The 24226-nt window shown below is 33.5% G+C and overlaps 2 protein-coding genes and 1 pseudogene across 2 annotated transcripts; all 3 read right to left on the bottom strand.

The window, feature by feature from the left end:
- Nucleotides 1-878: 878 nt before the first annotated feature.
- LOC121210066 (uncharacterized) lies at nt 879-2889 on the bottom strand. Its single transcript, XM_041082148.1, has 2 exons — nt 1792-2889; nt 879-1001 (listed from the first exon to the last, which is right to left on the bottom strand). Exons 1-2 carry the CDS (start codon nt 2887-2889, stop codon nt 879-881), a joined length of 1221 nt encoding a protein of 406 aa, XP_040938082.1.
- A 5435-nt stretch (nt 2890-8324) lies between these two features.
- On the bottom strand, nt 8325-11332 carry LOC121209365 (uncharacterized). Its single transcript, XM_041079969.1, has 3 exons — nt 10714-11332; nt 9281-9382; nt 8325-9106 (listed from the first exon to the last, which is right to left on the bottom strand). Exons 1-3 carry the CDS (start codon nt 10879-10881, stop codon nt 9074-9076), a joined length of 303 nt encoding a protein of 100 aa, XP_040935903.1. The 5' UTR covers nt 10882-11332; the 3' UTR covers nt 8325-9073.
- Nucleotides 11333-17593: 6261 nt separating this feature from the next.
- Nucleotides 17594-24226, bottom strand: part of LOC121210067 (importin subunit alpha-1b-like) — a 34572-nt pseudogene continuing 27939 nt past the window's right edge.

Below are 24226 nucleotides of genomic sequence, written 5' to 3' on the forward strand. Positions count from 1 at the left end.
GATTGAAGCAAGCCCCAAGAGCATGGAACACAAGGATCGACGAGTACTTCCGAAGAAATGGATTCATCAAAAGCCCGCACGAGCACACCCTGTACACAAAGAAGAATGGATATGGAGATATCATGATCGTATGCCTATATGTGGATGACATGATCTTCACCGGAAATAATCCAGGTATGTCTGATGATTTCAAGAAAGCTATGACTAAAGAATTTGAAATGACAGATATCGGTGAGATGTCATACTTTCTTGGAGTCGAGGTGAAACAAATGCAAGATGGAATTTTTGTCTCTCAAAAGAAGTATGCGGAGCAGATTTTGAACAAGTTCAAAATGAAGGATTGCAAGCCAGTAGTCACGCCAGCTGATCCAGGGATGAAGCTAAGTGTTGATTCGACAAGGGAGTCGATAAATCCGACGTTGTTTAAAAGTCTCGTTGGAAGTTTAAGGTATTTGACAATCACACGACCAGATATTACATATGCAGTAGGATTGGTGAGCAGATTCATGGAGAAGCCGAAGCAAGACCACTTAATTGCCGCAAAAAGAATTTTGAGATATATCAAAGGTACGATGAACCATGGTTTATTCTATACCCACTCACAAGATTCAAAATTAGTTGGCTACTCAGATAGCGATTATGGGGGAGACTTGGATGATCGGAAAAGCACTTCCGGATATGCATTCCACATCAGTTCCGCAATTTTTTCATGGTCGTCAAAGAAGCAACAAACAATTGCTCTCTCAACATGTGAAGCAGAGTATATGGCCGCAGCAACTTGTACATGCCAAGCAATGTGGTTGAAGAATATTTTGGGAGAAATAGGTGTTTCAAATGAAGGTCCAATTACCATCTACGTTGACAACAAATCCGCTATATCACTTGCCAAGAATCCGGTGTCGCACAGCCGAAGCAAGCACATCGATACGAAGTATCATTTTATCCGAGAGCAAGTGAAAAACAAAAACGTGGAGTTGGTCCATTGCAGGACAGAAGATCAACTGGCAGATATTTTCACAAAGCCGTTGAAAGTGGAGACATTCAACAAATTCAAAGAGAAGCTCGGTATGAAAGTTGGGTTTGAGGGGGAGTGTTAGAAATCAAACCCACTCCAAGCATAATCTAGAAGCATGAGACGTGGAGCAATTTTGTGCCATGCAAAGTGCTGAAATTTTAGCCATACAAAGTGCTCCATTATTGAGATGTTTTGTGGCTGGAAATTAAGTGGATTAATAGCCACATTTGTTGTCACTTTATCAGCCTATAAATAGAGGCTTGAACTTGTGTTGTAATGAAGAAGAAAAATGAGAAGAAAAAAGAAATAAGAGAAGCAACGTGAGTGAGAGTGAGAAGGTTAGCAAACCTTGAGTGAGTTAAAATCTAGCAGCAGCTAGACTATCTAGTCATTGAGAAAATATTTGTAATCTTCGTATTGTAATATATTGAGTGTGTAATAAAAAGTAAATTTTCGGCCCATCACGTTTCCAACAATTACTCCCTTCATTCTGCTCCACAAACAAAGCTTTGTTTTCCATGGGCAGGGGTGAGGAGGATGAGACCTTTCCCAGTGCAACTTTATCCTATAAACCAAACATGTATTAATATTTATTTCATTTAGACTCGGAGAGCTTCACAAATTTAACTCATATTTTTACTATTAACTTTTAATTTACTTTTTTTACAAAGAAATATTTAAAAAAATTAAAAAGAAAATCAAAAGCCATCGATAAATATTATAAATCTTATGTGTGATTACGAAAGTTCAATTAAAAGGTGAAAAATGATTATTACCTGATCAAGTACACATTGAATATGAGCTATGAATGTGCAACTTTGACAATAATACACGGGATCTTTCGAATTTCTTTCATTCTCACAAACATCACAATAATATTTTTCAGAATCATCTTCTCTGATCAATTCCATCATGGTAAGTGGATGTCTGTGATATTTATGTGTAGCTGAAGATGGTACAACACATTTCAAATGGAGACTAAAGTGGCATTGCACACAGCGATAAACGCTAGCACCACCACAATGCTTGCCACATGCTTTGCAATATGAATCTTGCCCTTCGTCACCGTTCTTATTAAAATCTTTGAAAAAAGTGAGAAGGTGATGGTGACAGTCAAGTTTTAGGGAAGGCGAGAGTTTAGCGCAGTCAAAATCAAGTCTGAAGCTGCAGATCTCGCACACATAAAAAGGGGTAGAAGTAGTACACCACTTTGAACAAACATTGCAGTTAGGATATTCGTAGGTATAGGTTAAGCGAAGAGGGTGGTTAGGATGAAAAGAATGAGAAAGTGTCCTGGGTAACTTATCACTGCACGCCTGATGGAGATAGAACTTACAATATCCTGCACAACCATAGCACACTTCTGATGGCAGTAGATGTTTTTCACACCAAAAACAATCATAGTCTTCATCGCGTACTTTCCTATATTTGAAGAAGCCCAGCTCGTGACGGTGGCTGTAGTGGAAGATTGTCTTTTTCTTTCCATCTTTAAATCTCAATGGCTCTTGATCTTTAGGGAGCTGACCACTGACCGAAGAACCACATGTGAGATCAAGTCTGAAATCACATGAAGAACTTCTGTATATATAACAATTAGATATATACAAACATTTATCACAAATGAAATCCAACTGATAATCCCATTGTAGTTGAAGTCGGTGTTGCAAGTGGAGGGGGTGAATAATCTCAAGAGGTAGATCACGATTCAGTTTATCCGCACATGGAATGTGCTTCCAAACATCGCACAAATTACAAGTAAAGGCAGTACCAGAGATTTCCCCTCCACATTCTTCACAACGATTCTCTGTTGTCTTCCCAAGAGATATTGCGGGCAAGTGAGATGTATCATTGCAGGGAGGTATGATGATATCCATGTGAAAGAAGAAAGAAAATGTAGAAATTTAAGATTAAAGAAAGAGAAAGATAGAGAATGGGAAATAATGAAGGTAATTGTGTTATGTGAGGGGAAGTAAAATTTGTTGTGTGATGGGAAGACGTTCAGTATGTATACATAAACCATACAAAGGCAATTACTTTTAAAGAATTTTATAGAAATTGAATAAATAAAATAAAAGTTATCATTAGGTGTAAAAGATAGCATATGATTTCAGGTTAGGAATTCAAATCCCAAATCTTTAAATTAAAATATTAAGCTTACATCTTAGCTTTGGTTTTTGCATATAAATTAATTTTAAATTTCAACCCAGAATTTATATTTTGTAAAGCAACAACTTATTAATTAATTTTATTAATGAAATGATATAATTCGAGTAAAAGAAAAAATAAAAAAATATTCATCGTCGGCTGTAAAGGACAAGCTCCATCAACATGATAAGGGTTTTAGCCTCAACATCAATAGAATATTATGACACATTGATAACTAGTTTTATTACAACTTAAGCATGATATATCTAGCGTGATTGCAAGTAACTATCACATTAAGGAAATGAGTCCAAAATGGTCTAAACAGTCGGGGGGCAAAATCCATAAAAGAACTGAGCATCCATTGAACTGGCGAGGACGATGACATAACCATTCCTAAAATTACTTCCAAAAGCAATAGTACATGCATAAGTAACACTAAAAAACATGCCATAAGATCTTTAGTGTTGATCCGAAGAATTTATTTCTATATGACATAAGTAAAATTTTTAAGATAATAATTTATAATTACATAAGATCTAGAGAAAAAAAACATGAAACTTTTCTAAATGATTTAAGTTACTTGTCAATAAATTTAAATAAATATTATTAATTCAAAAGATCTAATTTAAAAGTAAATGAAAAAATCAATAAAAACAAAAAAGTAAATGAAAAAAAATTACAAACTAAAATAATTCATTTCAAAATTATGGTGGTTACATTACTATGTTTAACCAATCCACTTAAACAGTAAAAAGTAAAAATAAATGTACCAAATAACCTTAAATCCTTTTATAGGTAGGAGATATACAATTTGAATTTAAAGTCTTAATTAGGTACGAGCAAAACTCAATTCGTGATTTAAGATTCAGCGGGTTGAATTTGGTGACCAAAATTTCCAGATCGAAAATTCAATATATAAGGACACTCCAGATTTAATTTCATGATTTTTGGAGATCGGGAACACCTTGAACGAAGTTGTCAAGTTACTCCGCAGTTTTTCGGGTTTTCTGTTTTCAGCAATTTTTATTGATTCTTAGCTGTAGGTTTTCATTTGTTTGCTTTTTATTCTCCTTTTACAATATCTAACACCTTCTTGTTTCTTGTGTTAGTAGGATTTAAACGTGTGCACAATCCTTCCTCGGTGCAACACGAATCACTTGGTGTCTCGTCAGTTTTTGGCATCCTATTGCAAATTAGGATTCTTTGGTAGTTTGGTTCACACTCTCTAATTGGTTGATATAAACTCTGATAAAGAACTCACAAGATTGAATTCGACCTCATTGAGAATTTGATTTTTCTTTTTGAGTGATTAATGGTGAGGTTTGCTAACTTTTATTTTTGAGTGTTGAGTGTTTATTTTTTACAGTTTTGAAGATGTCTAAAGGTGATAATAATGATGCACTTATCAAAGTCCAACAACAGTTAGACGAACATACTGCTGCAATCACACAAATAAATGCTACACTTCAAGCATTGAATACTACTTTGAATGAGGTACGAGTGAATCAAAAACATCAATATCGAGATCCAATTAAGGAAGATAGGGATAACCAGCCCCATAGGTGCAACCCTCAACGTGTCCCTAGAATGGATGATGATTGTCATGATCATGGACAATCATCTTTGGCAAAACCAAAGAGTGAGCAGCAACGAGAACATCTCTTTCATACTCGCTGCCATGTACAAGGTAAGCTTTGTAGAGTTATTATTGATGGTGAAAGTTGCTCGAACATAGCCAGCACGACGATGGTGGAAAAGCTTTGCTTAACCACTACCAAGCATCCACAACCTTATCAACTACAAGGGCTTAGCAACGAAGGCCAATTTAGGGTCACTCAACAAGTGCGCATCGCCTTTTCTATCGGTAAGTATCAAGACGAAGTTGTGTGCGACGTAATGCCTATTCAAGCCTGCCATTTGTTGCTAGGAGAACCGTGGCAACTGGATCGAAAAGTCACTCACGATGGTCGTATCAATAGGTATTCTTTCAAGCATCAAGGAAAGAAACTCACCTTAGTGCCGCTCACTCCGGAACAAGTCCATGAGGACCAAATCAAACTGAAAAATTCTGTTAAAACAAGTGAGGAAAAAGAAAAAGAGAATGAAAAAGAGCAAAAAGAGATTGAGAGTGAAAAAGAAATTGAAGAAAGAAGAGAAAATGAATTAGAAAAAGAAACAAAAGAAAAAGACGTGGAAAGGGTAGTGAGGAATGTTTCCACTAACCAAGATATGAATTTTTCTTGTGTTGCTACTTTTCAGGTTCCCGAAAGATCGAAAGATAACTTTCAACTTCAATACCTCTCAAATGAAAGACGCTTTCATACAATCAACTTAGGCAAAGATGAAATCACACTACATGATCCCGAAGGTAAGCGAGGTAAGGAAATTTTAGAAACCGAGTCCAGTGCAGATTTGAAAATTATTGATAAAACTTTTGGTGACTTAGTTCTTAAAAGATCCCCTCATTTTGATCCGATTAATTGTTACTCTTCGATTGTGGTTGATAAAGTCATTACGAAAAGAAGCGTGATTTGTTATTCTCTTGATTTACCTTGTGTAAAATCCTTGAATTTGTCCAAATCTGTTTTGGAGAATAAAGTAACGAAATTTTCCAAATTTGTTTTCAATTTATATTCGTGCATTAAACAGTTTATGTGGTTGTACATGAAGTTTGAGTTCCATTTGACAAAGGTTAACTCAACAACGGAGATTCGACTACACTATGCCCCCGATGAGCGAAGGTTTGTTTTAAATGAAAAAGGTAAAATCGACCCTTATTCTTCTGCTTATCGAGGTAAGATGCTTGAAACCTTTGAAACACTTTTGTACTCCTTGGATAGTGATAAAGATCGTGTTGATGAACACTTAGATCGAAACGTGCTTGACTGTCCTATTTTATTTATTGATGATCTATCTGTTTTGATGGTTGATAAAAAGATTCTTGTTTTTGATAATGCATGTGTGAGTGAATCTATAGACCGTCGATTAATGCATGGTATGATTATGCAACTCTGTGAACCATGTGAATCTTTTCAAATACCTACTTGTGACGATTATGTTTACCATTTGATTTATTACTCGCAATTTATTCATGGTTTGTGGGAACAATGTGAGACGACTGAATGCCTTAAAACATGTCCATCTTTGTTTCAAATATTTGACGAGGCAGTGGTGAGTAAATTAGATTGTTTGCATGGTAATCTGAATCTGTCCATTCACATGCGTTATACCTGTTCTATTATGCTTATGATTGGACTACAAGCTTATTTCCGTTACTATTTACTATCTCATGGCTATTGTTCTCAGTGGACTCAATTGCCATTAGTCCCGTTCGATAGAGGAAAGTCGAGTTCATTTGATTTTTCAGATTCGAGGACGAATCTTTTTGAGGAAGGGGGGAATGATACGAGTCACAAAAGCCCAAATTCTTGAAGGCGAGGCCCAATAAGCAAATTCCCAGCCCAATCAAGAAATCCATCCATACTTAGTTGAAAATCAGGCCAAATTGTCAAAGTGGCCCAAGTTGTAAAGTTTTATTTTTATTTATTTATTTATTTATTTACTTAGTTTAAATTTTTATGTCAATATTCAGTCCAAGAGTCCCAGATAAAATGACCTTTGACCGAATTTCCATATTAAAATAATTAGGAGTTTTTTTTATTTTAGTTTTCTAATTAGATTAGGACTAGTTATAAGGCCTATTTAAAGGCATGGCTATCCACCTTGTTAAACACTTATCATTATTATTAAAATTTCAGATTTGTTGAGAGCAGAATTTTCTTTGAGTTTTCTCCAAGATTTCTCTCTTGAGTTTTCTTTAGAAGTTGTTTTAACAATCTTTTTGATTGTGGGAGCCATCTTCGGAAAAATCGAAAAAAATTTGAACTTCGAGTAATTGAATTGAGTTATTCGATTCAAATAGAATAAGTAATTCAAGTTTCGAGTTTGAGTGGAGTTAAATTTTACAATTCAAATAACTCAAATAATTTAAATAACATATTAGTGTAAATACCCTTTGATCCTTATCAAATTTGAAAATGAGCAAATTGATCCTCTCTCAACAAAAATTACAAAAAAAATTCAAAATAATTTTAAATTTTACACAATAGTAGAAGTAAGGAATGGGAGTAATCTTTGGGGGAAAGTAAAGGATAGAGTGGGCTAAATCATTTTGAGTTAAGAAGGATGGAAAAAGTTACACCTCACCTTTAGTTAAACAACATGCCAAATCTTTTGATGCCATAAATAATGTATAGAATCACGCAACTATTACTTTATGCAAAGCCATGATTCCACGTTAGGGATTCAAAGCCCAATATTAAGATTCGTATTTATAAACTTTAAAAAATTTTAAGTTTTATAAAGTTGATTTTGTTAAGAATAATATAAAAATATAAAATAAAAAATTAAAATTTAAAAGGAGATTAAATTAATTAATTTTATTAATTTCAAAATTATAATATTAAATTAGTTGACATTATCGAGGGAGAACATTTTTTCAATAATTTATTTAAGAATTTAACATTTGGGCCAGTGACTAAAATGAAAGCACCTTGAAACTATAAAAGAATTATTCATAACTACTCTGCTTTGAAACAAAGGATCCCAGTTTTCACTACACTATTGCAATTACTTCTGCTTTAACTATCATGCACATGCCAACAACTAAACTGTAATCCAACCACTAAACTGACCTTACGAGATCCAATCAACTAAATTTCTAATTTGGAAATGCTTATAACAAAAATGGAAAACTCACCTCTTTCCGGAAACGCTCTTTCTGATTGTTCTTCCTAATCTCTATGTTATCCTCTACCTAACAGCAAGAGCACATATCATGTTAGAGCAAACAAATACTGGACCTTTATATTTTAAAAAGTTAAGTATGTAATTAACTTACTTCAGCCAATACGCATTCTATGTGAACGATTGTTTGACCATTACATTCATCACAATAATATATATCATCATTTGAATTTCTTTCTTCCTCACAAAAATTACAATAATAGTTTCCAGAATCATCTTCTATAAATGAATCCTTGAAGATTAAATGATGAATATGATATATGAATTTCACAGGCATAGGAACACATTTCAAATAAAAATTGATATCACACTTTAGACAAAGATAAAAGGGCTCTCCTACATAACTTACATCACGCACTTCACAATTGAAATTTCCAGACCTTATAAAATGAAAGAATGAGTTACAATTTCTCCTAAAATAATAAAGACCATTCAGGTAAAATTCACATTTCAATGGTCGCCTTAAGGAATTAGCACATATAACATGGAGGTTTAAGTCACAATGTTCACAGCTATATACAAATTCACCTGAGAGTAATTCCATAGTGCAAGCATAACACCGTTGACGTGTAGGGAGCAGGCGACTAACCAACATGTGATTTGAATGAAATGGGACTCAAATCTTTTGTGGCAACCTAAGGCAAGATTCATGGAGTTTGTACGCACAAATTTTGCATGCTGTTTCATATACAGGTTCATTACAATTGGCAAGGACAAGTTTATGGGGGTGGGTGAAATGGTGCAACTCAGTTACTCTACCCGTCATTTTCTCTTCTAAAACCCCAATTTTATGAGTTGTTAGAGTTGTACATTTCACATCAAGCTTGAAATTACACTGTTCGCAAAAGTATATGAAGTCATGACAAATGTCTCTACACTCATCACATGTAATTAACTGGTCACGCCAACGAGTTGAAGTATAGAGGTTAAGAGGATGGTTAGAATGAAAAGGGTGTTGTATCTCATATGACAGTTTAGCACATTTTTCATGTAGGTGAAGACCAGGACATGTCTTACAGAAGAAGCTTGAACCATTAAGTTCCAAAGGACAACCCCCTGCAATAATTTTCTCCTTTTTACTCTTTAGTTACTTCTTACTTCATATATCTAGTGAGTGTGGATGATATGTCGAAACAAACTCTGCACATTTACAAAGAAAAAAAAAGAAAAAAAATTAGAGAATGAGCAAACTCGTATCTTAATTACATAAAAAAGTTGGGTTAAGTTTTTTGAGTACTTGTTCAAGTGATTAATTATTAATAAAATCATTAGAGAAAAAACATATTGTAACATATTCATAATAAAGTTGCAAACCAGAGTGTGGATGACATTACTCCCTTCATTCTGCTCCACAAACAAAGCTTTGTTTTCCATGGACGGGGGTGAGGATGGGATCTTTCCCGATGCAACTCTATCCTATAAACCAAACATGTATTAATTTTTATTTCATCTAGACTCGGAGAGCTTCACAAATTTAGCTCATATTTCTACTATTAACTTTTAATTTACTTTTTTTAACAAAAAAATTAAAAAGAAAAATCAAAGATATCAATTTTAAATTATAATATTAAGGTTAGATCTTAGCTTTAGTTTTTGCATATAAGCTAATTTTAAATTTCGACGGAGAATTTATCTGGGGAGAACTTATTAATTTATTTTATGAATGAGATGATATAATTCGAGTAAAATAAAAATAATAATAAACATCTATCGTGGGCGGTGAAAGATAAGCTCCATCAACACAACAAAAGCTTTAACTTTAGCATCAATAGAATATTACAACATGTTGATAACTGGTTTTATCACAACTCAAGCATGACATATCTAGTGTGATTGCAAGTAATTATCATGATAAGGAAATCAATCCCAAATGCTCTAAAACAATGGGCGGGAAAAATCTGTAAATGAACTGAGCATCCATAGAATTGACGAGGACGATGACAAAACCATCCTTAAAATTACATCCAAAAGCAATACTATATGCATAAGTAAGACTAAAAAACATGCCATAAGAAGAGACAAAAACTTCTAAAAATGAAGACGTATTAAGCAATAAAAAAGAATAAAACTCAATACAATACTGGTCCAAATTGACTCGTGAAATAATTTATTATTTTAAAATGTTCTCAAAAAAGAAACAAATTAATAAGCCTACGAAGAGTCATGCACTCCCCAAGAAAAATTGCTAGTGACTTGTGGAGTTTCAGCAATGGCAAACACTCCAAGAAAGATAAGGTTAGTGGGAAGGAGAAAAAAGCGAGCAGTAGCAAATTCGAAGATTAGCATTGTCATTGAGCAAAACAAGGAAGAAAAAGTAAACGGTTTGAAGAAAAAACAAAAATCTTTAGTGTTGATCCAAAGAATTTATTTCTATAGGACATAAGTAAAAATTTTAAAATAATAATTTATAATTACTTCAGATCTAGAGAAAGAAAAAATGAAACATTTTCTAAGTGCTTGCCAGATGCTTTGCAATATGAATCTTGCCCTTCCTCAGCTTCCTTATTAAAATCTTTGAAAAAAGTGAGAAGGTGATGGTGGCAGTCAAGTTTTAGGGAAGGCGAGAGTTTAGCGCAGTGAAAATCACGACGTAAGCTACAAATCTCGCACACATACAAAGGGGTAGCAGTATCACACACCTCTGAACAAACATTGCATTTACGATTTTCATAGGTATAGGTTAAGCGAAGAGGATGCTTAGGATGAAAAGAATGAGAAAGTGTCCTGGGTATCTTATCACTGCACACCTGATGGAGATAGAAATTGCACAATCTACAATCATAGGACACTTCTGATGGCAGTAGATGTTTTTCACACCCAAAACAATCAAAGACTTCTTCGCGAACCATCCTATATATGAAGAAGCTCAGCTCGTGACAGTGGCTGTAGTGGAAGATTGTCTTTTTTCTTTCCATCTTTACATCTCAATGGCTATTGATCTTTAGGCAGCTGACCACTGACCGAAGAAGCACACGTCAGATCAAGACTGAAATCACATGAAAAACATTTGTATCTAAAACCAGTAGATATATACAAACATTTATTACAAATGAAATCAAAATTATATTCCCATTGTAGTTGAAGTCGATGTTGCAAGTGGAGGGGGTGAATAATCTCAAGAGGCAGATCACGATTCAGTTTATCCGCACATGAAATGTGCTTCCAAACCTCGCACAAATTACAAGTAAAGGCAGTACCAGAGATTTCCCCTCCGCATTCTTCACACCGATTCTCTTTAGTCTCCGTAAGATATATATGGCGGACAAGTGAGATGTATGATTGCAGGGACGTATGATGATATCTATGTGAAAGAAGAAAGAAAATGTAGAAATTTAAGATTAAAGAAAGAGAAAGATAGAGAATGGGAAATAATGAAGGTAAATTGTGTTATGTGAGGGAAAGTATAATTTCTTCTGTGATGGGAATAACCATACAAAGAATTTTACGGAAAGCGAATAAATAAAATAAAATAAAAAATTCAAGCGGATAGATTGAAAGTTATCATTAAGTGTAAAAGATAGCATATGTAAACCCATGATTTCACGTTAGGAATTCAAAGCCCAAATCTTTAAATTAAAATATTAAGCTTACATCTTAGCTTTGGTTTTTGCGTATAAACTAATTTTAAATTTCAACCCAGAATTTATTCTTTAAAAAGGAGAATTTATTAATTTATTTTATGAATGAATGATATAATTTGAGTAAAAGGAAAAATAATAAACGTTCATCGTCGGCGGTGAAGGATAAGCTCTATCAACACGACAAAAGTATTAACCTTAGCATTAATAAAACATTATGACATGTTAATAACTAGTTTTTTCACAACTCAAGCATGACATATCTAGTGTGATTGCAAGTAACTATCACGATAAGGAAATCAATCCCAAATGCTCTAAAACAGCAGGCGGGCAAAATCCGTAAATGAATTGAGCATCCATCGAATTGACGAGGATGATGACAAAATTATCCCTAAAATTACTTCCAAAAGCAATACTACATGCATAAGCAAGACTAAAAAACATGCGATAAGAATAAACAAAAACTTCTAAAAGTGAAGACTTATTAAGAAATAAAAATCAATGCAATAAGGGTCCAAACTGACTCGTGAAATAATTTATTATTAAGAAATAAAAATCAATGTAATACGGGTCCAAAATGACTCGTGAAATAATTTATTATTTTGAAATATTCTAAAAAAAAGAAACAAATTAATAAGCCTATGAAGCGTCACCTACTTTTCAAGAAAAATTGCTAGTGACTTGTGGAGTTTTAGCAATGACAAGCACTCCAAGAAAGAGAAAGTTGGCAGGAGGGAGAAAAAAGTTAGCAGGAGTCAACTCAAAGATTAGCATCGTCATTGAGCAAAACAAGGGAGAAAAAGTAAATAGTTTGAAGAAAAAAATAGAAGTTTTTAGTGTTGATCCGAAAAATTTATTTTTCAAATGATATAGGACGTAAGTAAAATTTTTAAGATAATAATTTATAATTACATAAGATCTAGAGAAGAAAAATGAAACATTTTCTAAATGATTTAAGTTATGTGTCAATAAATTTAAATAAATATTATTAATTCAAAAGGTCTAATTTAAAAGTAAGTGAAAAAAAATTACAAACTAAAATAATTCATTTCAAAATTAGGAAATGTTTAAACAATCCAGTTAAACGGTAAAAAGTAAAAATAAATGTACCATATAACTCCTTTTATAGGTAAGAGATATACAATTAAAATTTAAATCTATTTAAATCTACTTAAAACTTGATTCGATTTGGAAAAATTAAAAAAATATTTAAATTTCGAGTTAATCGATTGAAATCGAATAAGTAATTTGAGTTTCGAGTTTGAGTTGAGTTAAATTTTACAATTCAAATAACATATTAGTGTAAATACCCCTTTGATCCTTGTCAAATTTGAAAATGAGCAAATTGATCCTCTCTTAACAAAAATTACAAAAAAAAATCAAAATATTTATAAAAATTTCAAAAATTATATTTTTAAAAAATTTTAAAAAATTCTAAAGAACATATAGAGAAAGTTAAAAATTTTAAAAAAATTCTAAAATAATAATTTTGGAAGTTATTTAATAATTCAACTTTATCCTACTAAAGTATCTTATTTTGCTTTGAATTTTTTTAAAATATGTATGGTTTCAAATTTATATGCTTTAACAAAGAATTAATTATATTTTGACATGTTTAATTTTTTAATTTAACTCGAATAATTTTACTCGATTCAACTCGACTCGACTCGAATTTCATTTCACTCAACTCGATTCCAAAAAAAAAATTCAAATCAAGTTGAATGATAAAATATGACTTTTTAACTCGATTAACTCGAAATTTTTTCACTCGATTTGATCAAATACTCACCCCTAATCTTAATGTATAATTTAGTACTTGAGTTTGACACTTTTTTAATGTGGTATTTGAGTTTTTTTTGTCCAATACGGTACTTGTATTTGACAAAGTTATACATTTTGATATCTAAAGATAACAATATTTATACATTTTGGCACCTGAAGATAACAATATTAACTTTTTAGTGTTTAATTCGAGTTTTAAGATTGATTTGATGAAAATTAAATGCTAAAATTTAACAAATTCACAATTAAAAATAAATTTATTCTATCAATTACAAAATCGTGAAAAATTCAAACATAATAATATTAACAAATTAACTTTCATCAAACCAATCCTAAAAATCAAATTAAATAGTAAAAAGTTAAACACCATTATCTTTTACTACCAAATACATAACTTTTATCAAATACAAAATTGTACATATGTCCATTACTAAATAAATCTTAAAAGAAAATATTTTAAATATAAAATTAAATTTATGTAACATTGTGGGAGTAATAAAATCTAGTATCAGTAATTTGTATAACATTTTCTTTTACAGCTTTCGCATTTAGAAAAATTCTTAATAAAATTAAATTACTCATGCAAATATGTATACAACTTATTTAGGTTTATAAATGATTGAAAGCATAATTGGATACCTAAGCTTGTCCTTTTTTTTTAATGTCGTACCTGTGTTATTTTATAGTCTGATGTGGTACTCACATTTGACAAAAATGATACATTTTGATACTTAAAAATAATGACACCATTATAATTTGACATTAAATTACAAATAATTTAAATAAAATATATCATACTCAACTAATTTATTCATAACTCAACTTGATTCGTAAAAATTTAGAGTAATTTTTAATAGAAAAACTTAGGTAAACTTTGCAATACTACAAGTAAGGAATTCGGGTATATTTTTGGACTAACCATTTTCTTTCTCTTTAAGCTTTAGTTTGGTTTGTTTTGATATAACAAAAAGGCGGAGAAAAGGTAAATTGGTTGGTAATTCATCTCTACAATGTTGTTACCATTTTTCAAAAGCAAAATCGAGCTTTTAATTGAAATTGATTTTTAAAAATGGGAGTACTTTATTCAAAAATAAATTTACCAAAATATTTTGTTATAATTGTTAAGTTAAGTTTTAATTTGATAAAAGTTTTGATATAATAAATATAATGTTTTTGAATAAAACTTGTTTTTGAAATAAAATTTGATAAACTTCAAAGTACAAATTTGTTTCAAAAATATTTTTACGAGATAAAATTTTAAATATAATCTTTCAAAACCTTACAAAATATTTTGGAACTTGTTCAAATTGATTAACAAAATTTTCAAACATTTATCGAGTGTTAAAATGCTTCTAGGGATTAAAGTATTAATATCTCTGCTTGGTATCTGTACCAATTTAAGCTTCAAAGTTTAGGAATATTAACCAATCGATACCCTTTGTTAAGAATCAATACATTGACCCAAGTATCAATACCCTTTCCATGGTATCGTTACCAAATTGAGCTTTGATGTTTAAGAAAATTTGAGCAAAAATACAAAGTATCAGTACCTTCATGAAAGTATCTATACCTTTAAAAAATTATCGATATCTTACCTAATATTGATACCATTTTAAAGTTTGATGTTTTAAAAAATTAAATAAGAAATTGCCCGAATATCGATACCCTCTCCAAGGTATCGATACCTCATAGCAAGTATCGACACATCCTATATATATTGTATCAATACAATAGGCTTTAACAACCACTGAATTGAGGCATTAAATACCCAAAGTATTGATACCCTCTAGAGGTATCGATACATGTTGTTGCAGGAGACATTAATGCACTAGTTTTTTACCTCATCTTCAAAAAGGAGATGAAAAAGAATCTGCCAAAACGTCGAACTTGAATCAGCATAAACTAACAATAGAAAACCAAAAAAATATCATGTAGATCTCAGGCTTGCTGGACAGGTGTTTCACTCTAGGTTGCCTACGAAGTATGTGGTCCTTCCTATTCCTAGCATTGACATTCCTTGTGGGCTTCAGGTCTACTGGACATGTGTTTCACTCTAGGTTGCTTGCGGTACCCGTGGTCCCCCTTCCGCGAGCTCCTTGGATGCGTGCGAACTGGGGCCGTGACCTTCATTTGGCTCGTGTGAGCTAAACATGCGACCTTACCTTGCGAGTTGGGTCTGCAAACTCCCCTTGATGTCCTCTCACGGTTTGCCTCACCCTCTGTCATCTGGCGTGGCCTATCTGGGTCACGAGTGGGTGACCTAGATGCTATCTAAGACTCGGGTTGGTGATCTATAACACCCATTTTACTTAATTAGCTTGGTTTTATGATGCGAAAAGATGATGAATTTTGCTTTGAAAGTTAAGACCTTTATTATTTTTCCTTCTTAGGCACCAAATGAGTCTTTACTATTAACCCCCACTAACTTTATTGTATTTGCTTGATTACTTGTTTATCTTAAACAAAACAAAGGCTTTTTTTTTTATGTTTCTTGCATTTGATGGTTATTAAACTATATTATGCTGGTTGATTGCATCTACGCTACTGTTTAATTGCTAAGTTAGTTAATGATTTTGCAAATAATGCACTTTTTGATGCATTCCAATATGTATTTTTTGATCAAAATGCTATGGAAGAAATGGAGTTAGGGGGTTTAGAAGATGATGAACAGGATGCAAAAAGTGGGTTTCTTATTATTATTCCTTTCTCCTTTTTGTTTTCCTTCAGAAATCCATATATTGGGATGGGGATTAACAGCATAATGGTGATGAAAGGGAAAGAAAAAACCAAAGGGATAATGGATAGGGGATAAGATGGATCAACGGGCCAAAGGGGTTTTGGGAGTGTAACATGTGGTGGCGCACGAGTGGCCAGCATTGCAATGTCAGCAAAATTTTAACGCTGTTAAATTTAGGTGCCAAACTATTGGATAGAAAAAGAGTCAAGTACCAATCTGGGACAAAAAAAATCATAGGTCCCAATTCGGGAGAAGTGGACAAGTTCATGTACTAATTTATATTTAACCCTTAAATTTATTAAAATCTTTTTAAATTATTGAATTAGTTTGATACTCAATTTTAGAAAATAATCAAAATTAATAAGATTAATTTATGGATAATGATCGTGCCATAGCAGAGTTTTTCAATTTTAGATTAAAAAAATCTGGTTTTAGAAAAATAAATATGTGATAATTTTTGGTTAAATTATTAAAATAGTTACTTTTAGTTCTTCAAGTTACATTTTAGTGACTTATGTTTGAAATGTTATGTTTTAATCAATTACGTTATCGTTTTGTTACAAAATGGTCACTTTCCCGCTAAGGTCTGTTACATCCCAAACGACAATCTGATGTGACAGTTAAAGTGTGTTTTAAATGCCAATGTGGATATTCAGTTGGGATGAGAAAAGCTAAAAAAAATTTATGCAAATAGAATATAATTTTTTTCCTAAAACCCAATTTCCTCCGATTTAAAAAGAAGGAACAATTAGTTTTTTTTTTGTTACCATTAGAGAAGAGAAGAGCAGAACGAAAGAGAAGAAGAAGGAGAAGAAATGGACACACCAACCTCTATACGAAAGAGAAGAGCACTCAATTTGATTTCTATTATTCGATTCAACAAAGATAACTATGGAAATGAATGGTTTTTTCAGTCAAAATGAAAACGAAAACGAAAAGAAAAAGGAGACTAAGGGTTCTTTTTTTCTAGTTCAAAGATTAATTTGATGCATTAGTTTTGATTATTTTGGGAAACCAAATTACCAATTTCCTTTAATTAATTTAGAAAATTCAGTTAATTAAATTTATTTAATTAAAATATCAATTAATTTACTTGGTTGGACTTCCATGTTGGCATTTAAAACCTATTTTATCTGCCACGTTGGATTATTATGGTTTGGGAGGTAACATATCCTAACGATAGAATGACCATTTCATAACAAAACGATAACGTAAGTGACTACACATTTCAAATATAAGTGACTAAATCTAACCTGAGACAAACAAAAGTGACTATTTTAATAGTTTACTCATAATTTTTTAATTCCTTTTATAAAAAAATAAAAAAAACCTTTTTTTTCCTTCTTTATTTGGAAACGCTGGATGTATAGTTGCATACTAACATTGGCAAAGTGTAAAGAAGGCTTGAGGCATAAATGTAATTTTAATATTAACTTTGTGATTTCAATAATTAAAGGTGTGATTAGTTACCATAAAATAATTATAAAAAATTCAACGCAATAAATATAATTATTTGGTCCACATAATTTATTATCAATCGTTTTTATTCACAAGATTAGAACAAGTCTTGATTACTAATATCTGGAGATCTTCAATGAATCCCTTGGGAGATTTCACCCCTGCAAAATGGAACTCTGTTGGAGTAGCACTACCAATATGTCTCGAGAACTTCCACAGCCTTTTTATAAATCTCGGTGTTGTCATGATAATGTAAATACTCTATTTTCTCTCGACCTTCTGCAGCATCTATCATTTGTGCATAGAGATTCACTCCTCCAATAATGCCCATATTTTTATCAGCTTCTTCTACCTTGATAATGTTTTCTAGCCCCTGTAAGCAAACTGTAACAACCTCTAGATCGAAGTAACAAAGAAGATCATACAATGGCTTGATGCAACCTTGACTTACAAGGAATCTGAAATATGTGACATGCAAAGATGAGATAGTTTATCATTCATACTCTATCAAGTCATTATTCCCTTAAAATATAATATAGGAAACCATTTTTGTACCTGATCTGATCATGAGTCCCACCAGATGTAGCATTTGAGATGGCTTGTGCAGCTTGTTTCTTAATATCAAATTCAGCATTTTGAAGCAAATGAACTAAAGGAGAAATAATATTAGCTTCAATTGTAGCCTGTAAAATTCATATCATTACCATTCATTTCATTGTACAAATCAACGCAGATAAAACTTTAGGTTCAAAATTGATACTTGTATCTGCTCTTTATTTCCTATTGTGATACTTGAGATTGCCCATCAAGCAAACTTATTGATTTTCTTTTCATAATTATTTTTCAAAAGGTTTAAAAGGTATGGCAATGCCTAATGATTAATGATACACTTTGTAGCAACAAGTTTTGCCCATAAACAAGAAAATAAATCATCTTTAACAACTAAACCTAAAAAATCTTTAGTCTAATTAAGAGGGGTATAAATGTGGTTTTAGTGAGAAAATTAGTGTTGGTGTTTTGGGACACTTTATCCGGATGAAGTATGGACTTCAGTTTGGAGCTTAAACAACAATGTAATGAATCCAGATGAAGAATGAAGAAAACTTGAAAATTCAAGTAAGGAGATTTGAGCTTGAAAAAATAGAATGAAATTTAAGGCAAGAAAAGAGAGAGTATTTTTGGATGAAATTCTGATGAATTTTCATTACATTAAACTTTGGCATGAAGCCATTACATATACCAGACAATAGCTAGTCTAAATTAACAAATACATCACCTAAACATTACCTAACTCCACTTAATTTATTGGAACTAGGTGAAATTGACTTGCACACTTAGGCAAAGCAGGTAATTAGCTCTTTCACCATCAAGTTACATCAAATGTCATCCAAACATAGTTCAAAATGAACTAAATTACAAAAAATTGTTAAGAGTAACAAAATGAAACTCAGATGAAATAGTAGCATTGATATCCTTAGTTGCATGTATTTCATCCGGCAATACTGCAGCAGCTACTTCTTCATATTTCATCCGCAAGACTTATGTGCATGAATTCTTACGTGCATGAATTTCTCTTTGGTTGCATGAGCTGCATGGAGGGCCATTCTCTAACACTTCTCATTGGTCTCCATGCTGCTGACTCCTAACTGTTTCCTTAATTTGATGAACCTTGACACACCAAGAGCCTTTGTGAAGATATCAGCAACCTGTTCTTCTGAATTGCAATGAATCAGCTCTACCTCTCAAGCTTGTTCCATTTCTCTTATCACATGTAGCTTGATGCTGAAATGCTTTGTTCTACCATGGAAAACGGGATTCTTTGCAATTGCAACAGTAGACATGTTATCACAATAGATATCTGTTTCTTCCCTTTAATGTAGGTTCAAATCAGCTAGGATTTTCCTCAGCCAAATGGCTTGATTAACAGTACTTGCAGCTGCAACTTACTTAGCTTTCGCTGTTGATTGAGCCACTATCGATTACTTCTTTGAACTCCAGCAGAACATTGCTGAGCCTATTGTGAATGCATAACTAGAAGTGCTTTTCATATAATCTTTTGAACCAGCCCAGTCACTGTCAGTATAGCCTATCAGCTTCAAATTTTCAGTTTTTCTAAAATGTATCCCATGGCTCAAAGTACCCTTGATGTACTTGAGCACTCTTTTTGCTACTTGAAAATGCTGTGTGTTGCAGCAATGCATAAATCTTGATAGCATACTTACAGTAAACATGATATTTGGTCTAGTGCCTAGACTCCTATAGGCAGATTCACTGACTTGTTCATGGTCCCCTTGGCTTGACAGCTTCATTCCAACAGCCATAGGTGTGCTTGTTGGCTTGCAATTCTCCATAGAGAACTTGCTTAAGATTTTTGCAGCAAATATCTTCTGTCCCAAGAGGATTCCACTTTGTGTTTGTAGCATCTCCATTCCAAGGAAATATGTCATTTTCCCCAAGTCAGACATCTCAAACATGTCTTTCATTTTGGCCTTGAAATCAGCCAACATTATCTGGTCTCCTCCTATCACCAAGAGATCATCAACATAAAATGACCCAATGAGCTGTGTTTCAGCTTGTTCCTTTTTGACATATAGTGTTGGTTCACTGATGCTTCTTTTGAATCCCAAACTGATCAAGTAGCTGTCAATTCTAGCATACCAGGCTCTAGGAGCTTGTTTCAAGCCATACAAGGCTTTCTTCAGTTTGTACACTTTGTGCTCTTCACTTGGCACTTTGAATCCTTCAGGCTATTCTACATAAATTTCTTCTTCAAGGAATCCATTGAAGAAGGCTGACTTCACATCCAGTTGATGTATGATCAATTGTTTTTATGCAGCCAAAGCAATTATCAATCTGATTGTGTCAAGCCTGGCTACTGGTGCAAAAGTTTCCATGTAATCCAGACCAAATTGTTGACTGAACCCTTTGACAACAAGTCTAGCTTTCAGCTTGTTTAAACTGCCATCAGTATTCTGTTTTGCTCGATAGACCCATTTGGCACCAATGGTCTTTCTGTTGGCAGGTCTTTCGGTTAGCTCCTATGTCTGATTCTTCTGAATTATCTTAATTTCATCAATCATGGCTTGCATCCACCCTTCATCAGCTTCAGCTTCTTCAAAACTAGTTGGCTCCACTATAGCAACTTGTGCTCTTTCATAAATTTCAGCTAAGGGTCTGGTCCCTCTAACTGGTACATCATCTATGTTCATTTCTGGATCAACTTGATCAGGTTCAATCTGACTTGCTATGAGTTCTTCAGAAACATTTTCAGCTTTATTTATTTCCCAGTTCCACTGAGCCTTCTCATCAAACACAACATCCCTGCTCACTTGAATTTTGTTTGTCACAGGATCTAAAATCTTGTACCCTTTCTTGACCATATTGTAGCCTACTAGAATTCCAGGCACAACCTTCTTGGATAGCTTGTCCCTTTTTACTGCTGGTATATAGCTGTAACATAGACAACCAAAAACTTTCAAATGAGCCAATGATGGCTTAAACCCGAACCAGGCTTCAAATGGAGTCTTATGGTCCAATGCCTTGGTTGGTAGCCTGTTCTGAATATAAACAGCAGTGTTAACTACTTCAGCCCACATAGTCTTGGGTAAATTCTTCTGAAATAGCAAACATCTGGCCATATTCATAAAGCTTCTATTTTTCCTTTCACTTACACCATTTTGTTGAGGCGTATCAGTGTTAGTGAGCTGAGTGTTAGTGAGTTGGTGTTTAATGCCTGCTTCATCACACAAGGTATTAAACCCGAATGAAGTATACTCTGTCCGATTGTCTGACCTCAAAGTCTTCAGCTTACAACCTATTTCAGTCTCTACAGTAGCTTTAAACTTTAAAAATACAGAAGCTACCTTTGACTTGTTCTTCTAGAAGTAAATCCAACAGTATCTTGAAAAATCATCAATGAAAATAATGAAATACCTGCTACCATTCAATGACTGAGTCTTCATGGGGCCACACACATCAGTGTGCACTAGTTGCAGCTTATCTGAAGCTCTCCAGGTTGATTTTATAGGAAATGGCTGTTTGGCTTGTTTTCCAATCTGGCAAACCTCACAAACTTCCTCCTCTTCAACTGAGTTGATAAAGTTCTCAACCATATATTCTTTGGTTAGCTGGTCCATGGATCTGCCAAAGCTTGGAATCTTTAATAGAGGCAGTGAGGGCTGAATGTGAGTCACTTGGCCAGTTGACTTCAAAGCATTTATCATTCATAGTGACTGACATGATGCTTGATCCATTTGGATCAGCAATTTGGCACTCATTGCCCTTAAACACGACTAAATAGCCTTTCTCCAGCAATTGAGCAATGTTGAGAAGGTTCCTATCAATCTCAGGTACTAGTAATACATTTGAGATGATTTTGTTGCCTGTGGAAGTGCATATCAGCACACCCCCTTTTCCTTCAGCCTTGATAAATTGCCTGTTACCAACTTTTACCTTGGTTTCGCAGCTTCTGTCCAAGGTTTTGAATATGGTTGCATATGGTGACATGTGGTTAGTGCAACCGCTTTCCAAAAGCCATCCTTTTGAGCCCTTCTTCTGGCTAGCTGAGCATGACACAGTAAAGACCTGCTCCTCATGGTCACTACTGTCTTCAGCCACTTGAGCTTCAACATTTTTCTGCTGTGCTTGATTCTGCCTAAGTCTGCCTTTGTTTTTGTAAACCCTTTCAACATGTCCCTTTTTCTTGCAATGTTGACATAGAGCATCTGGTCTAAACCAGCATCTATCTTCTAGATGACCTGCTCTTTTACAGTGCCTGCAGGGTTGATCCCCTCTTCTTGCAGCATCAGGCTTAGGCCTATTTTTCCAGTTCTTTTTGCTTTTGTAGGCAGTGGTGCTCGAGGCAGCCTTGGCCTTAGCTTGAAAAGCACCTTCTTGGTGCTCCTCCATCCTGGTAGCTTTCCTTTGCTCTTGAGCATAAAGAGCATTGATGAGCTCAGTTAAGGAGATGTTTGCTAGGTCTCTCGAATCCTCAATGGATGAGATTTTTGCCTCATATCTTTTAGGCAATGTTGAGAGCACCTTCTCCACGATCCTTGCCTTACTAAACTGTTCTCGAAGCAATCTTATGCTATTTACTACAACCATAATTCTATCTGAATAATGCTTGATAGTTTCGTCTTCCTTCATCTTCAAGTTCTCGAACTCCCTTCTTAGATTCAACAACTGTTGCTGCCTTGTCCTCTCAGTACCTTGGAACTCCTCATTGAGCTTGTCCCAGGCCTGCTTTGGTGACTCACAAGCCATGATCCTTGTGAAAATTACATCAGACACTATTTTGGATGCAAGACATGGCTTTGTGTCTTTTAGTTCTTTCATCAAAATGTTGTTTGATTTGAGCCACTGTTGGGTTGGCTCTTAGAGGTGCTGGTTCAACATCTGAGTTGACAACCTCCCACAAATCAAATGCTTGTAGGTAGGTCTTCATTTTTACTACCCATATGTGGTAGCCTTCTCCATTGAACACTAGTGGTGGCATTGGTGAGAATCTTGATGAAAACATGGTGCTAAGGATTGAAATATGATAGGTCCACTAAGAATTTGGCTCTGATACCAATTATTGGTATTTTGGGACACTTTATTCAGATGAAGTATGGACTTCAGTCTGGAGCTTAAACAACAATGTAATGAATCCGGATGAAGAATGAAGAAAACTTGAAAATTCAAGTCAAGAGATTTGAGCTTGAAAAAATAGAATGAAATTGAAGGCAAGAAAAGAGAGAGTATTTTTGGATGAAATTCTGATGAATTTTCATTACACTAAACTTTGGCATGAAGCTATTACATATACCAGACAATAACTGGTCTAAATTAACAAATACATCACCTAAACATTACCTAACTCTACTTAATTCATTGGAACTAGGTGAAATTGACTTGCACACTTAGGCAAAGCTGGTAATTAGCTCTTTCACCATCAAGTTACATCAAATGTCATCCAAACATAGTTCAAAATGAACTAAATTGCAAAACATTGTTAAGAGTAACAAAATGAAACCGAGATGAAATAGTATCATTGATATCCTTAGTTGCATGTATTTCATTCGGCAATAATGCAACAGCTACTTCTTCATATTTCATTCGGAAGACTTATGTGCATGATTCTTACGTGCATGAATTTCTATTTGGTTGCATGAGCTGCATGGAGGGTCATTTTCTAACAATTAATTATTAAAAGAAAATGATATGATAAGTGGCAAAAGATACATATTCTAGTAAGATCTTTTAAAAGGAAAAGCAAATTAAATAAAGTGTCTAATACCTGAATTTGCACATCATCTCCAATAACAATACGTTTAACTGTGTAAAGAGCAGGAGTTATCACCGAAGGAGAAGGGTGCCTGTGAAAGCCCAAAAAATTACGATTTGGGTCAGAAAACCAAACAAAATAGCTCGGAAATGCAATAGATTTCAGTGTCAATAAAAAAAATAGTCTAACTCACATTAAAAGCTCCACCAGACGCCCAAGTACACCTGATTCAATAACAGCTTGGATTTTGTCATTTGTGCCATCAGAAAGATATGATAGTGCCTGTTATAGCCCAATTTTACCCCATGACCCATTTACAATTTTGACCCACTTAAACCCAAAATTAAACCCAATAATATCCTAAAACCCATCAGCCCACATCCATTAAAATTTAAACCCACTAAAGCTTAACCCAAAACTAAACCTAATTACCTAGC

The sequence above is a fragment of the Gossypium hirsutum genome, chromosome A11, assembly GCF_007990345.1.
Source record: "Gossypium hirsutum isolate 1008001.06 chromosome A11, Gossypium_hirsutum_v2.1, whole genome shotgun sequence".
In the NCBI taxonomy this organism is placed as follows: domain Eukaryota; kingdom Viridiplantae; phylum Streptophyta; class Magnoliopsida; order Malvales; family Malvaceae; genus Gossypium; species Gossypium hirsutum.

Excerpts from the sequence above, each read along its gene's own strand:
- LOC121210066 (XM_041082148.1), bottom strand. The coding sequence starts at position 2,889 with ATGGATATCATCATACCTCCCTGCAATGATACATCTCACTTGCCCGCA. Across the intron at positions 1,002-1,791 it reads TTCAATGTGTACTTGATCAG|TTGATCTTCTGTCCTGCAAT; the intron begins GTAATAATCATT and ends AATATCTGCCAG.
- LOC121209365 (XM_041079969.1), bottom strand. The coding sequence starts at position 10,881 with ATGGAAAGAAAAAAGACAATCTTCCACTACAGCCACTGTCACGAGCTG. Across the intron at positions 9,383-10,713 it reads GCAATTTCTATCTCCATCAG|GATAGAGTTGCATCGGGAAA; the intron begins GTGTGCAGTGAT and ends TTTGGTTTATAG. Across the intron at positions 9,107-9,280 it reads GTAATGTCATCCACACTCTG|AGTTTGTTTCGACATATCAT; the intron begins GTTTGCAACTTT and ends GTAAATGTGCAG.